The following is a 16,396-nucleotide window of genomic DNA, read 5'->3' as shown; positions in this document are numbered from 1 at the left end:
GTCTCTTTGCCGGTTTATACTATGTTGTCCTGTACTATGCTCTTTTGTTGCTTAAACCGATGAAATGAGTCTTGCATGTTGTTTGTTAAATTGATGCACTTTCAAACATTTTGTTACGAGTGGGATAAATGGGCTGCAGATTGCTTAATGAGTTTTAGTGAGAAGATATTTTATTTTATATACCATGTTATACTTGTTTTAGGTTTATGTTATGTGTTGGCTATATTGATTTAATTAAGTGCTATTTAATGGTGATTTTGTGATATTTGTTATTGTACTATGTCAATGAAATGGGTAATGTGCACTATGTCTGTAAGAACTTATTTCTTGGAAATAAAAAGAATCAGAATTCATTAAATCAACTGATATACCATAATTAAAACCAATTATTTAATTAACATAACTTGTCTAATAAGCATTTAACAATTACAATAATCAATGACCATTTTAATTACAATGATCTATTAGGTAATATATAATTAAATAGTTTACATAATTGAAAATCAAAATAAAAACATTTATAAACATATAAAACTAAATATTTAAAAAGGATCTCCCTCCATGTTACCCTATAAACTCAACAACCAACCAATGAAAATATTCAAATAAAATTTTATAAAGTCTTGAAATACATAACCAAATCAAAAAGACTATACTCAAAACATGACATGTAGTTAGCATGAAAATAATAATAAATTACAAAATAAAATCTAATAAAACACAACAAAATAATAAAAAAACAATATTATGTACAACTATTCTGAAAAAACAAATTATATGACGTACCTAAAAAATATATATATGCTTACCTTTTACATTCATTGCCACAATATTTTTAACATCACAACATTTTTGACAGTATATTTGTGTATCACGATATTTTCTAAATGATGTTTTGGTGAAACACAGCAGGGAGTGGGTATTTCTCAGTGGGAAAGTCTTGAAAGGTAATGCTCTATTCATTACTCCGGGTCCCATTGTTCTCGTCCCATTCATCACTGTCATGAATGGAACGAGGACAGGGGAGACCTGGGGGTAATGCATGCCCACACACTTCTGAGTTTGTGTGTATTCACCTTTACTCTACTCCTTCCCACCCTAGAAATGCTTAGAGTCCCTCCTGTTATGGACAGTAGTAAATTTGTTTTCAGAGTATGACTTGGAAGGGTTCTCCCCCAGAACTGTGGAAATAAATTCTCCACAGGAAAAACATTTTCCTCAAGGACAAAAACCAGATAGCCAATGCAAACAGACTTTTGGTAAGAATTCACATGTACTCATTCTGCCAAACTCTAGATCAGGCCATCGTTTTCAAAATATCTCCACCCCTCTTGGGGCGTGGGTGTTGGAGGATTGAGCTTGTTAATTTGTTTGCATGATGTAATTTGGCATTGGGCTTGATTTCCTCTAGCATCCACTGCTCACTGTGCGCAATTTCTCAAGGCACAAGTAAGAAAGATATTCAAACATCTACACTTCTAGGAATGCACCTATGTGTGTGTGAGGATTTTGAATTCTTGGAAAAGCTGCACCAGATACATCTTTCCAGGATTACCCACAATCGTAGGAAGGTACACATGCACAATTATTTAAAGTGTACAATTAAGCTCATGGAAATTCTTACCAAAAGTCTGTTTGCATTGGCTACCTGTGTTTTTCCTTAAGGAAAATGTTTTCGCTGTGGAGAATTTACTTCCTCCGCACCTAATATGGGTATACAATGTTTGCTGTGTTGAAATCATCTAGGGATTTTTCATTTAGTCAAATAAGCTTTGTTTGGTTAATAAGCCTCCGGAGAGTCTTTCACTAGGAAAAAAATGAATTGCCAATCTCAGAGCAGAGTGTCTAATAGGTTTATTTAGAGTCTGCATGCGGCCTGCTGGGTTCACCGTGGCAGGGTAGACTGTGCAACCGCCCCCAGTAAAAGAACGTCCACCATATTTAAATTTCCCTGCAACAATGTTGAAATAGCTGCTAATGTTGGGAGACGACCTTTTATTTTAATTTGGTTTGCAGTAACAAACCTCCAGAGCCGGGGTTTATTTTTGCAAAACAAACAAATGGCCCTGATATGATGGGAGTTTTTCTCCCTCCTTGTGGGAGTCGTTATTTTGTTTATCCGTTCCAGATCGACTTGTCTTTCATGGTGGTTGTAGACAGGGGTCACAAATGCAAAAACAACAGTTGATGGACAGAATGCAGAACAATGTCATACATTCACCCCAGTACAGAGATCTGGGCCTAAATCCTTCGTTTTTTTGCTCACCATGCCATTCCAGTTTGAATCCAGCCATATGCAAATCATGCTTGACCCCGTGCCTCATGGGAACAGTCCAGCCCGAACTGCCAAGCCAGGTCCTCCCTGGACTGGAAACAAGCATCCTAGGACCGGTTTCGGGGTTTCACCCCTCTTCAGCCAGGATCGCTTGATTCCAGTGGCATGGAGAGCACGGGACTCACGTCTGAGCATACCCGTCCCACTCGGGTGACAAATGCAAAAGCAAAAGTTGATGGACAGAATGCAGAACAATGTCATACATTCACCCCAGTACAGAGATCTGGGCCTAAATCAATTGTTTTTTTGCTCACCATGCCATTCCAGTTTGAACCCAGCAATATGCAAATCAGTCTTGACCCTGTGCCTCATGGGAACAGTCCAGCCCAAACTGCCAAGCCAGGTCCTCCCTGGACTGGAAACAAGCATCCTAGGACCGGTTTCGGGGTTTCACCCCTCTTCAGCCAGGATAGCTTGATTCCAGTGGCATGGAGAGCACGGGACTCACGTCTGAGCATATCCGTCCCACTCGGGGTGACAAATGCAAAAACAACAGTTGATGGACAGAATGCAGAACAATGTCATACATTCACCCCAGTACAGAGATGTGGGCATAAATCCATCGTTTTTTTGCTCACCATGCCATTCCAGTTTGAACCCAGCAATATGCAAATCAGTCTTGACCCTGTGCCTCATGGGAACAGTCCAGCCTGAACTGCCAAGCTAGGTCCTCCCTGGACTGTAAACAAGCATCCTAGGACCGGTTTAGGGTTTCACCCCTCTTCAGCCAGGATAGCTTGATTCCAGTGGCATGGAGAGCACGGGGACTCACGTCTGAGCATACCCGTCCCTCTCGGGTTGACAAATGCAAAAACAACAGTTGATGGACAGAATGCAGAACAATGTCATACATTCACCCCAGTACAGAGATCTGGGGCTAAATCCATTGTTTTTTTACTCACCATGCCATTCCAGTTTGAACCCAGCCATATGCAAATCGGTCTTGACCTTGTGCCTCATGGGAACAGTCCAGCCCAAACTGCCAAGCCAGTTCCTCCCTGGACTGGGAACAAGCATCTTAGGACCGGTTTCGGGGTTTCACCCCTCTTCAGCCAGGGAGCAGGAACAGGAGTTTCAGAAGGCCATCCCTGAATAGGATAGGCCTTCTGAAGCCTTATGGACATCCTGTGGCATAACGTTCATCAGCAAACGCTTTTTCAGGACAGAGTTGTAAGGCTCCACCCAAAAACGTGGGGGTTCCCATACATGTAAATGAGGGGGATGGGCACACCTTTGGCAAGGGGGAGAACCATGAGTCTTCAGTGGCTTTCCTCTCATGGCAAACTCTAAATGGCCTTCTAACTTATAGGAATGTGCTTAGTGTACGTGGTTTACTAAGAGGGCCAAACGGACAGTGGTGATACCTGACCCTTCCACCGATACAAAAATGGGGTGATTATCATCGATAACACAACCTGCCCACACACATAACAGGTGCAGCCTTGTTAGCAGCAGTGCAAACCTTACAAAAACACTCACCTACAACAAAACTAACCCTGTTATTCAGTCAAAACATTTCTTCAATACCTTTTAACGTAGTTTTGCTGTTGACCTCAGGTACACCACAAGTTGAAAAGCGCTCAAATTGCGTTTCGCTTAAATGCAATTGTGCTCTTTCATGGTCTTGGAAAATGGAGTTTTGCTAGTCGCAAAGCTCAGCAGCTATCTCCTGCTGTTTTCATTCAAATTTGATTCTAACTTTCCAGGCAAACCATAGATCTTTAAGCAATCGTGCGCCCGAAATGCATAAAAATGCAAGGTATTTTCTGCATGTTATCGATTTGCCCTCCCTTCAATTTATACCAAGGGAAACAGGTGACAACTTGGGTGTCTGACAGCATAGACCTGAAGTTGCACAAGGCACTTCCTAACTAAAAGGAGAGTCTCTGCCTGGAAATCATAATGAGTGCATCTGAACAGCATCTCTGCATTTTTATTAAACGTTTATGATTATTTACCCCGGCATAACTACCTCTAAAGTTTAAGGATTTGTCACAAAATGTCCCATTTCCTGCTGCAAATCATAGGCATTTGTGGCTCTGTGCCCTTGGGGTGCATTAAGTAATCAGATAATATTTAGCAATAGTTGTAGCTGTGCGAATGTGCACACCTAGGCAAGTGGCTATCTCTCTAGTATGTCTTCTAGACACCACACCATCGCACCTGCTAACAGTGTCCTTTTTCTGTATCCCAAACCTACGCGCCCCTAACTCATATCTACTTTATATGGTTTCATCATATGGGTAAGAATAACAGAAGAGGCTAGAGAGACATTTCCAGAATAAAAAGGTTTTAGTGCCTTCCTAAAACATAGTTGGTGTATGATGGGTTTAATCCCCAGGGGCAGAGTATTCTAAAGTAGAGATCAAGCAAATAAAGAGCACATCCCCCAACCCCAGCTCTCCTGATCCAAGGTGTGGCAGATAGCAATTGATAGTTGTCACGTAGATTGCTCCTCGGATTATGGAATTTAAAGCATAATGCAGGAGAAGATTTCTCTGTGCGTAGAAAATGATATGCATAAGACAACAAAATCTTGAACACAATTGTTTGTTCCAGCGGGAGCCAATGTTTGTGCGTAGGTGACGCCCAAAAGCTACTCTCACAACATTTTAAAAAAAATTCTGTAACGGATTCAGGGAAAATTACGCCCATAGTAAAGTCTTTTACAATTTTCGATCTTGGAAAGAATGCATGCTGCGACAACTTGTGCTTTCATTTTGACCACAACAGATCATAAAGACAGTGTGGCTTCAATTTAAATGACACCTTTATGAATAAATTAGTTGCCTGCTACAAAAAGAACGATTGTCTTTTTTTTTTTACGATGAATTAAGCTATAGCCACTTGGTTGAAGAAAGCATGCTGAGATGAGCCTGCCTGAAGAGCAATGGTGGCTGTGAATGCCGATTGATATGGGTAAGGCGTTGGGGCCAGATATGGACAGCAAATGAAAGGAACGATTACAAGGGAGAAAAGCAAGACCCAATGGAAGGGAATGACCATGGAAGAAGCAATGACGGCAGGGCAAGATGAGATCAAAGGTGTGGGAAGATTTACAATGGAATGCGAAGAGATGGTGGGGTATGAATGGGAAAGAAACAATGTCAGTGAGTGGATGGGACAAGATGACGATGGAACAGGGAGCAATAGCATTGAATAAAAAACCCAGGAAACGATGACGGTACAAGGCTGAGCGAGATGAAAATGATGGCGAGGGGGCAAAGAATATGACAATAGAGCAGGAAGCACCAGGGATGAACATTGGAAGAAGCGATGATGGCAAGGGGCAGGATAGGAATTCAGATGACTGTGAGGGGGTGAGGACGATGGCCATAGAGTGGGAAGTAATGGCAGTGAAAGAACAGGGGAAGAAGCGATGATGGTGGGATGCAAGATGACGAATGTTGATGGGAGGGCAGGATAAAATGAAGATGATGAGGGGAGCTATGCTGGGGAATGCTCAGGGAACAAGAAGCAAGAGTGATGGCGTTAGAGTAGCAAAGACAGAGGAGAGAACGCTGAAAGTTAAATGAATGGGGGAGTATGGTGGAGTGCAGTTGATGTGGCAAAAATAAGCAAGTGGCCTGGGAGACAGGACGAGAGAGATTAATTGAAGTTTTAAGCTTTCACCAAAGCATATTCCAAACAGTCATGGGACAGTGTAAACTTCTATAAAGTGCTGTCAGCTTGAAGGACAGTGCAATCACCCAATGGGAAACCTTGAAAACTATAGCAGAATCTATGGCTGAAGAGGACTGCCACAAAGGTCCACTCCCTCTGCACTACTTCTTATATCTATGTGCTTTTTAAAGTATTGGTAACTTAAGCTCTCCCAGTCAGCTAATGTTGTCGGGAATCAGACCTAAAATATGGCTGAAGTAAGATTGCGTACGTTGTGTTCACGCAACAAATCATTTTGCGTATTGTATTCTGAAGAATTTGAAGGGGCAGGTAGGATTGCACTTAAGGATGCCGAACGTTTAAATGCACACCACTAGTGTCTATAATATACTTATTGTTGAAACATATTTTATTCATTGGTCAGAAGGTGACAGCAAATATATTTAGTTGTGGTTTATGCAATTTTGTTATTGAGTAGTAGAATTTATCATTAAATATACTCCTCATCAGAGCTTGTAATATGTAATATGGTGTTTCTTGTTTATTAATGCAGTATACTTTTTCAATACAAGGTTACATTAAAGCAAAGTGATGAAGGGCAAGCTCTTAGGATCTGCCCATCTTTGGGATGTAATTGTAGATTTTAAGTTGTTTCCACCATTCCATGGTAATCATTGATGTTCAGTGACTATAACAACATAAACAAAGATTCTCTATAAAATGGCAAGAATGTTTAACACTATCTGCCCACAAACCTTTCATGATAGCTACCATGAATTATACCATAACCTGGAGCACACCAACTCAACGCTATTTTTCCTAAGGTTGTAATCCTGTATTATGTAACTTCTTCAGGAGGAGAGTATTTGGGAGACAGTTTTGCTTAGTAACAATCTATGGCACCCCAGGTTACATCTGTGGTGAACAGCTGGAATTCCCAATTTAGGATTGGGAAGAAATGCTTTCCCCTTCCTAATTACAGAATAAAAACTCTATTCATTAGAGCTATTATCTTGTCCCAAATTGATTGTGAAAATCCCCTACACCCAGTCCTCCCTGCCACTCTGCTCCATAGGCTGAAAAACCTACAAAACAAGGTGATAAAAGATATCTGTAATAAAGTCCACTTTTAAAATGATAATTTTAAGGTAGAGCTGAAATTGCAAAGGCGTATATTATTGTACCCTCCATTACTAGCTATGACAATTCAAAAAATGTCATTTTTATTACATGCAATCTCTAATTTATCTTGCTGTAATAACCCTTTTGTACACCTTAATGCTTCCCATTCCTGAACCCTAAAACCCCAAACTTCCCCTTAACACTATTCTTCACTGACCCCTATAAAAACTGTGTATCCCTTAACATTACCCTTCTGTGAAACCTAAAGGCTCCTATCAGCCACTTAACGCTTCCAATGCCTGAGCCCTATCAACCGCTTAATACCCCGAATTGCTACCTTTTTCTGCACCCTAAAAATCTCTTACTACTCCTTAACACTACCCTTTCCTGAGCCCAAAAAATCCCTTACTACCCCTTAAATCTACCCTTGCTTAAACCCTAAAAGGCCCTTATTATGCCTTAATGCTACCTTTCACTGTACCTAAAAACACTTACTTATTCCTAATGCTACCCAATACTGAACCCAAAAAAACTCATACTACCCATTAACACCACCTTTCCCAAAACTCTAAAAACCCATTGCTACTCTTTTACACTACCCATCCATAAACTCTAAAACTCCTGAGTCACCTTTGCAAAGATGTCTGCAGAGAAAAGATAGGAGAGGCAGAGGCAGAGGCTGAGGTCTCCAGGTGTAGATCTGTGAATAGCATTTTGTAGTAAGTAAGACTGTAGTATTTATTACTTTAAATACAATAAACTCATGAATAGGCCCCATTACATCTAAAATAAACACCAGGCATCCTGTCTTTCCTCTGTCAGAAGTAAAACTCATGCCACGGCTCAAGCTGGTGGATCATAACTAGATGTCCTTGAGATTTGTCAACCTCAGCATTCAAGAAAATATTTGGGCTCCTCAGGACCTCCAGCCATACAGTTTGTTGCTTCCACTCAGGAAAAAGCAAGAGGCAGGAAATAAAATAAAAACAGCAGAGTATGGCGATCTTAATGACAATCAGTTTTTCAGAAATTTGCGGTACTCACTAGTATGTAATGGTATTCACAGAGCTGGATGGGGAACCTAATGCAGCTTTAGCAAATGTATTCAAACCAACCCCCCCTCCTTTCATCTCCGCACAATCTATGTCGTCCCATCCTGCCATCCATTCTCTATCTCATGCTCTCCTCTGTCCCTTATCCCTCTCTGATCACTTTCTCTCTGCCTCCTCCCTCCCTACCTCTCTTTCTCCATCTCTTGAAATGTCCCCGTGCCTGCTCCAATTAATGTTGGGGAGCTGGGGAAGTTACAGAGGCATCAGGGGCCACTCTGGGCTTTCAAAACGGGTCTTGGAGAGCTCCAGCCCACCGGGGCAATGCCCGGTGGCATAAAACGCCTGTCTGGCCGTAGTTATTCATATATATTGAGATTTCATTGGTTTTCTAATTATGTACATAAATCACTATAAGAGGCAAACAACTTTTTTACACTCAAATTTATACTATATCTTTGTTTGATTTGCAGCATGTGAGACGGAAGCAGAGAAAGTTTACCGTGTATCTGTGGAAGAGCACCTTCAGCCTTTCAAACAACACATGGAGGAGTTTATAGAGCAAGGTGAAGTACAAAGCTGATTGCTTTTCATTGCACCTTGTATGTGTACGGAACAATGAAGTCATGATTGCCCATATCGAATTAGAAAGACTTAGTCGTAGCAAATGAATCATTTTTAGAATAATAGTAAGAGCGTGATTCATTAGAAAGTGTTGTAAAATCGCAATATGCAATTGCTGCCTGTACACATGGTGCTTTTGTAAATGCTTACATCTCCACATATAGTCCTCTAAAAATGCGCTCCTAGCTGCACACATGTTGCAGGTGATAGTTTTTTTTTGTGTGTCTGCAAGTGTGTGAATCTGCAATTCTGGTCTGGGTGAATTTGCATTTTTAGGGTTCAAAGGTACACATTCATAAATTATTTTCATAAATGTTTTCCTTTGGTTTGAAAACGCTTTTGATCAGATTAAATTCCCATACATGCTACAACTTCTTGAACATTTTCTGCGAATCTTGCATCGATCAGTTAACTCTACTGCACTGTCTACAACTCTCACCAGGTTCCTGTATTTGTAAATAAAATACTCAGAGAAACGTATAAATGCATTTGAAACCCTGCGTTTTTGCTCTTGTATGAGTTCACCTGTTTCCCATTGCATACCACACTTGGGGCCAGATGTATGACCTTTTTTAGCAGTCGCAAACGGGAAATCGGCCCGTTAATGACTGCTAAATAGGTCTGTGCAATGCACAAACCCTATTTTGCGAGTTGGTAACCTATTACAGACTCACAAAATAGGGTTTGCGACTCACTATTAGTAAGGGATGTGCCAAGGTCATCCCTTCCTAATAGTCAGTCGGCTTTCTATGTATGATTTTTATTTTTTTTACCGAGTTTTATATAGCGCGAACTTGACCTGAAGGAATTGGTTATCAGAGCGCTTTCACGAGCACCAGTTGCGTTACATGAGGACACATTCATTTTTTTGTGTTAGGCGCGGGAGGATTAAATGATTTGCCCAGAATCACAGGATGTTGGCGTCCTTGCCGAGACTCGAACCCTGTTCCCCAGATTTGAGGTCGACCGCCCTAGCCGTTAGGCCAACTCATCTCCTCTGATTGTTTTGCAACCTCAATTGCAGTCACAAAACACTCGTAGCTTACCATCTACTTTTTCATTGTGACTAATGGCAGAAAAAGTTTTTTAAGAGCAGGCAGTGGAGGTAAGTGTATCCCGTTTTCCTTTAAGGATAATTGGCTGCATTTAAAAAAAATGTTTTATTTAAAAAGCAGTCACAGACATGGTCGTCTGCTGACCCCAGCAGACCACCAACCCTGTGAGTGCTGGCCATTCCCAATGAGGTTGCAAATTGCAATCTGCCTCATGAATATTAATGAGACAGGTCGTTTGAGACCCCATTGGGAATAGCAAACAGTGTCTGAGACACTGTTGTACATTCATTTTGCGACTCACAAATTGCGACTCGCAAAATGACGCAATTTGCAACTCACAAAATGGAATGGTCGTACATCTGGCCCATGATACTCAACTTGGTACGCCTACTTTCACACATTCATGTTGGAGACTTGAGTGCATAATTCGCAAACGATTTGCACACATGCGCACGTATATAACACCTCTGCTTTGCTAACTTAGCTTTGTAAATGGTAACAACACTGCATATGCAATTTACATAATGTTCATGCTTACAAACTGAAAAGGTGTGATAAAGGATGGTTTAGGTATTTCAGAACTTGTACTTCGTACCAGCGGTCAAGATGTTGTATTAGTCCTTAAAAGACTTCTGTTTATAGAGAGGGTCTAGTACCCAAATATTACCTTAGATCTGCCTAGAATGCAATATTTACCTTCCTTCTTACATAACAATTGCAGTACCGAATACAGTTGTTATACAGCTGTATTTAATACCATGATCCCTGCAAATGTAAAAAATTTAGAAAACAAATCCTTGTGCAGATCAATGGGCATTTAGAATGGTGTGGTAGCGCAAAGAACAAGAATATAAACTGACCATCAAGATGATCTGTGCAAGATCATTTTAAGACTTTGAGAAAGATTTACAAATATTTTGCGCTGCTCACAAAATATTTTTTCCTAATTACCTTTCCAGTGCAAAACTTATTTTGCACTGGAAATTACCCTGAAAGTAATGCAAAGCGGCGCAAAGCACTGCTTTGCGTTACTTAGTGACAAGGTGGCGTTATATGGGTAGTACATGGGCGTTGCTTTGCTACCACCGATGCCTTTCTATGTCAGGACTGGAGGCGAGGATTATGCTAGCTTAAAGATTGCTCACCACGAGGTGAGCCATGTCCAGCACTGGCTTGAAGTAGAAACTTTTGAAGGTAGAGTCCGAAGACCAATCTGCCACGTTGAGGATATTCTTTAGACGGGCACCCAAGCCAAATGCTTTTGGGACCATAGCGCCTCGAGCAGTGTGACCTCCGAAGCTTTTAAGACTTATGCCTGCCTCCTGCATAACCAACCTAACCCATCTGGCTATGGTGGCGAAAGACACCACCCTAAATGGTTTGCAGAGAGAAATAAGGAGTTGGCGTTCCTCTGTAGGTCGCAACTCCTCTGTCATTTCTTCACTACACACAGCTTAGGAAAATCCAGGAATTCCGGATATGAGATTACTCTTGTGTGACAGAGGGTGAGGAAGTCAATCGGGATCCAGAAGAAGATTTGGAAAGTGGGGGAGTAGGATTGGAGAATCCCAAGAAAGTTCCAGAAGAACTGGAAACCAGACTTGAGATCGCCAAAGGGGTGTGAGTATTACCAACTCCGCCTTCTGTCTCCTGATCTGCGCCGTCACCCTTGTGATCATCGTGAAGGGAGGGAAGGTGCACCCCATTTCCTGACTCCAATTCTGGAGAAAAGCATCTATGGACACTGCCAACGGATCCGGTCTCCAGCTGTAAACCGCAGAAGTTGATGGTCGAGCCTGGAGGCAAACAGCTCTATCGAAAATGGTTGTTCAACCTCCGAAAAGTGTCCAGGTCCAGTTCCCACAGGCTGGAATCCCTGAAGTTGCAGGACTGGAAATCCGCCACCAGGTTCTCCCGCCAGCGGAGATATTCTGCTGTGACTGACATATGATGGTCCAGACAGTACTTCCAGAAACTGGCGGTCAGGTCCGGGAGGGCTTTGGACCTTGAGCCACCTAAGTGGTTGATATAACGGACTGCAGATATATTGTCCGTCTTTAGCAGCACCAATGACTGAATGGATTCTCTCGTCCAGCAGCGAACAGCGAAAGAGCCTTCCAGGAGTTCTAGACAGTTCATATGTAAACTCCGTTCTTCTGAAGACCACAACCCTCCTGTAGAAAATTTGCCGCACCTGGTTCCCCAGCCTATTGTGCTGGCGTCCGACTCTATTACCAAATCTGGAATGGACCCAAAAATTGCTCGGCTGTTCCAGGCCTCCATGTGCTGTAACCACCAATGAATCTCCTCCCGGGCTTCCTCGGAGAGGGTCACCTTGTGAGAGTAGGGGCACCCTCTGCGCAGGTGCACTGCTTTGAGACGTTGAAGGGCGCGATAATGGAGGGGACCTGGAAAGATGGCCTGGATGGAAGCTGACAGTAGCCCTACTATTCGAGTGAGATCTCTGAGAGACACCTGCCTCTTGGTGAGAGACTTCCGCAATTCATGGAAAATCTTTGAGACCTTTCTGGCCTAAAGACTGAACGTGGAGGACGTGGAGTCTATCACAAAGCCTAGAAATGTCAGAGATTGCGAGGGGGTGAGAATTGACTTTGTCTTGTTGACCTCAAAGCCCAAGCTCTGGAGAAGATCTACCGCCATCTGAAGATGCTGTAAAAGTTGCAGAGGAGACGCATCCATCACAAGGAGGTCGTCAAAATAGACAGTCATTCGTACTCCCCGAGCTCTCAAATGCTCCACCACGGGTTTGAGGACCTTGGTGAAACACCAATGAGCCGAAGAAAGGCCGAACAGAAGAGATGCAAACTCATACGTCTGCCTTTGCCAGACAAACTGGAGGAAGCGGCGGTGGGGGGGGACTGGACTAACTAGATAGGCGTCCTTCAGGTCCAGACGAACCATCCAATCCAAAGGACGCAGAACATCCCAGAGGAGATGGATTCCTTCCATCTTGAAGTAGCAGTAGAACAGCCACTCTTAGAAATCGCTGAGATTGATGATGGGCCGGTTGCCCCTGTCTGTTTTGTCCACTAAAAAGATGTTGCTGATGAAGCCCCTGGGGGTGAAGGGTAATGGGAACGATCGGCCAAGAGGCCAAGATTTTGGCCAAGAGGGATTCGACCTCTGCGTTTACCAAGGAGGCATCCTGTAGGGAAAACGAGATGGGACGGGGTCTGACCAGCTGAACAGGCTCTCCCACGTACTCTATGCGGAAACCCCGAATGGTTTGCAAAACCCACAGGTCCCCTGTGACAGAAATCCATGTTTGGAAAAATTACCCAGCCACCCCCCTACCCTTAACTTGGAAGAAGGGAGAACACTCACCGGCACTGGATGAGGCTGCCGCGCCTCAATATCCTCTGCCCTTGCCGCGTCGGCCTCTTGTAGGGTAGAAGTTGCCAAAACAGGATTGATCCTGGTATTGGCCCTGTTTGGGACCTTTTCCTTCCGACTGTTGGTTGGCAGATTGGCCGGTCGAGCGGCCCCTACCTCGACCGGCCCCTCGGAAAATTCAGGGAAAAACCTTTTTAATGGTGGTCTGCGCCTTGTCAAGGGAGGTAAAGGTATTAACGAATGTACCCAATTCCTCGACGAAGGGCTCTCCAAAAAGAACTCCCTGAGCCACCGCTCCAGCTTCTGAATCCGCCAGGTCCCAAGCTTGGAATCAACTTTGAAGCGAAGAGCGACAACGCTCCGTGGACAGGGCACAATTAGCATTGCCCAGGAACACAATGGCTCTCTGAGCCCACCTGGACAGGGACTCAGGGGAGATAAGGGAGCCTGACGTTTGGCCTCTTCGGCCATGTCTAAGATCTTCGTGAAAGGTCCCAACACCTCCAGGAGCTTGTCCTGGCATGTGTGCCAGGACCAATCAATTCCTTTCTTGGGATCCCTCATGAACGTTTGAAAAAATGACGCAATACGGGCATCAATCTCTGGGGTAAGGGCGACTTTGCCTTCAAGAGAAGGCCAAGGGTATTCTGCCCGGAGGCAGTTACGTGCCTCTTTCTCTAGGTGTTTCCTGATGCGCATTGCAACATAATCGGCCACTTTATCAGCTGGCGCCCAGTCAGAGGAGCAAGGGTGGATGATTTCGTCATGGTCAAACATGTCAGATGCGTGGTGAGGACGGGAAGAGGGATCGGGTCTGGAAGGGCCAGGCTCAGCGTCCTTGTCGTCGATGTGAGGGTTAGTCAAACCGTCCCCTGCAGGCGGAAATACTGGTTGAGTAGCTAGGAAGGCCTGCTTAAGCCTATCAAAGGCACTAAGATCTACCCTGAATCATGTGCACTTTTGGTAGGAGGGGAAGCAGGATCTAGCATAAGGGGAGGTGCTAGAGGGCCCATTTGGGGAGCGGGCCAGAGGGAGAGAAGCTAGTCGTGCTAGCGCTTGGTCAATTCTTCGGGTCAGCCTCACTTCTAGGGGGGACATCACTTCGCATACTGCTTTATAAATTGAAGCATTCAGTAGAACTCATCATCCCAAGGGAGGACAGCCAGAGTGTTTTCCCCTCCGTGGGAATGTTCCTCATAGTCCAATTCCATCTTCTATGGACACAATGAGGGAAAGAATTAGTAATATTAATGAGTTCAGTTTGTGGGGCCTGGGGGGCAGGCCTGGATGCTGTAACTTAGCTTGTCTGAGGGGGGTGGGTGTCAGCCAAAATTCAATAGTGAGTACTCGCTGTACTATGCAAGGGGCAAGCCCTGGGCACAGGTATCTGGTGCGTGGAAAAAAGGCTTATTAAGTGTGACAAGACAAAATATATATCCGGCCTGGGAACGTGCCCAACAAGTGTAAAAACACTTAATACAGACCCTGGGGGGCGTAAACGTAAGTATACTGACTCTGTTGCCAAATGCCTGACAACTGAGCGTAGGAAAGCAAAAATCGGCCTCTAAAACTGACAGGCTTGATCACGTACACCTCATCAAGTTTGGTGAGGCGTCCTACTCAGGCCGATGCTCGTGTAACTATGGCGAGTCACACAAGCCCTTCAGTGTTTGAATGCGCATGCCGTTTCTCTGCCTCCCACGCCCCCTGGTGGCGGGAGGTCCGCTAGTGCCCCAGAGGAGCTCTGTAGGAGCGGAGGCGCTCCCGTGGCTCATAAAACAATGACGGGGCACTCTGTCAGGAACGTTAACAGAAAAAATCAAACGATGTAAAAAAGGATGCGTGAGGAGGCGGCGTTAAAGTCCTATATATTCAATAAAGGGCAGACACGCCGGTGCAGCGCGCATAAAAAACTTTTTCAAATATCACATAATTCACGCAACAAACTGCTTAAAGAACTGTACTAGTACACACGAACAGCATGTGTGACAGCTCATTATTCAACACGCTTTACATAACAGAAAGGCACACAGAACCAAGTAACAATTCACAGAGCATAAGAAAAGCACTTATCTCGGCTGCACAGCAGCAAAGAAAGAGTATGAAGGGCCAGTGAAGACAGACTATGTGGACGTTGATGGGACCTGATTGGAGGATCCAGGACGGCTCCTAATTGGACTTTTTTTGTTGACTACAGATTTCCCCAAGGATCATGGGAAATGTAGTCTTGTTGTTTAAATTGGCTGCTGTTTAATAAAGTGAAGAGAGAAGGCATAATCCTCTCCTCCAATCCTGACATAGAATTAGTAGCTTTGCAGATATTTTTCATAAAATAGCTTGCTTAGGACAATATAATCTTAATATAAACACAGTATACATGAAACATTTATAGAAGGACCTATGACTGTCATTTTTCCTGAAAACTTTAAAAACATGGAAACATTGAAGTCACTTGGCCCATCTGCACCATCTGGAACCACTGGTGGTTGCATTTCATCAGAAGTGTTTATAAACGTGATTAGTATTGTTTGAAAAACACTCCTGGTGGTTTATACGTTTGAAATACTGAACAACAATGGACATCTTGTGTCAAAAACGACATTTTAATAATACCGCTTAGGTAGTGCTTGGAGTGAGCGCCCATTACAGAAGTCCATGTACAATGCCTTAAATCTAGGCAGGTCAACTCAAGATTATATTATTCTGAGGTGGCTGAAATAAGTACCATTCATTTAGTTACCAACAACATAGTTATGTGAAAAGAGAGTGTGCAGATATCCATTTAAACTGCATGTCACTTGCTTGAGTCCAGGCAGAATCAACTGAGATTTACATCGTCCTGAGGTGGATGAAATGAGTGCCATTCATTTATTTAACAGTAACATTGTGGAGTCCAGGGAATGGACACAGCAGGCACAAGAAGTGTGAGGTAAGATTGCATTTATAAGGATTACATTTCTAGACTAAAGATTGGCATCCTCCCATATCTAAACTCCAATGGCAACTGGTCATTGGACAGTACAAACAATGCATTCCAATGACAATATTTCAAACTCTAGAACCTTGGAATTACTACACATCTTCCCTTTTACAAAACAACATCAAAGAATGAACAATCAAATATAGAAGACACCAATAGCTTACCGCGAAAGTTGCCTAAATACAGAAAAGAAATAAGATAAACATCACAATATTATCCATCGCATTAATTGCCTTTCCACGTTTACATTTCA

At 43.2% G+C, this 16,396-nt stretch overlaps 1 protein-coding gene across 1 annotated transcript in view; it reads left to right on the top strand.

Annotated features, from left to right (window-relative positions):
* The window catches only part of FMN2 (formin 2), a 656,752-nt gene that overhangs the window by 549,650 nt on the left and 90,706 nt on the right, over positions 1 to 16,396 (top strand). The window contains exon 14 of the mRNA XM_085612201.1: positions 8,604 to 8,696. Coding sequence (XP_085468327.1) covers positions 8,604 to 8,696 — 93 coding nt within the window. The remainder of the gene's footprint in view (positions 1 to 8,603; positions 8,697 to 16,396) is intronic.

The sequence above is a fragment of the Triturus cristatus genome, chromosome 6 (genome assembly GCF_964204655.1).
Source record: "Triturus cristatus chromosome 6, aTriCri1.1, whole genome shotgun sequence".
In the NCBI taxonomy this organism is placed as follows: Eukaryota; Metazoa; Chordata; class Amphibia; order Caudata; family Salamandridae; genus Triturus; species Triturus cristatus.
Note: the sequence above shows the minus strand (reverse complement) of the source record. Positions and strands in the feature narration are given on the sequence as shown.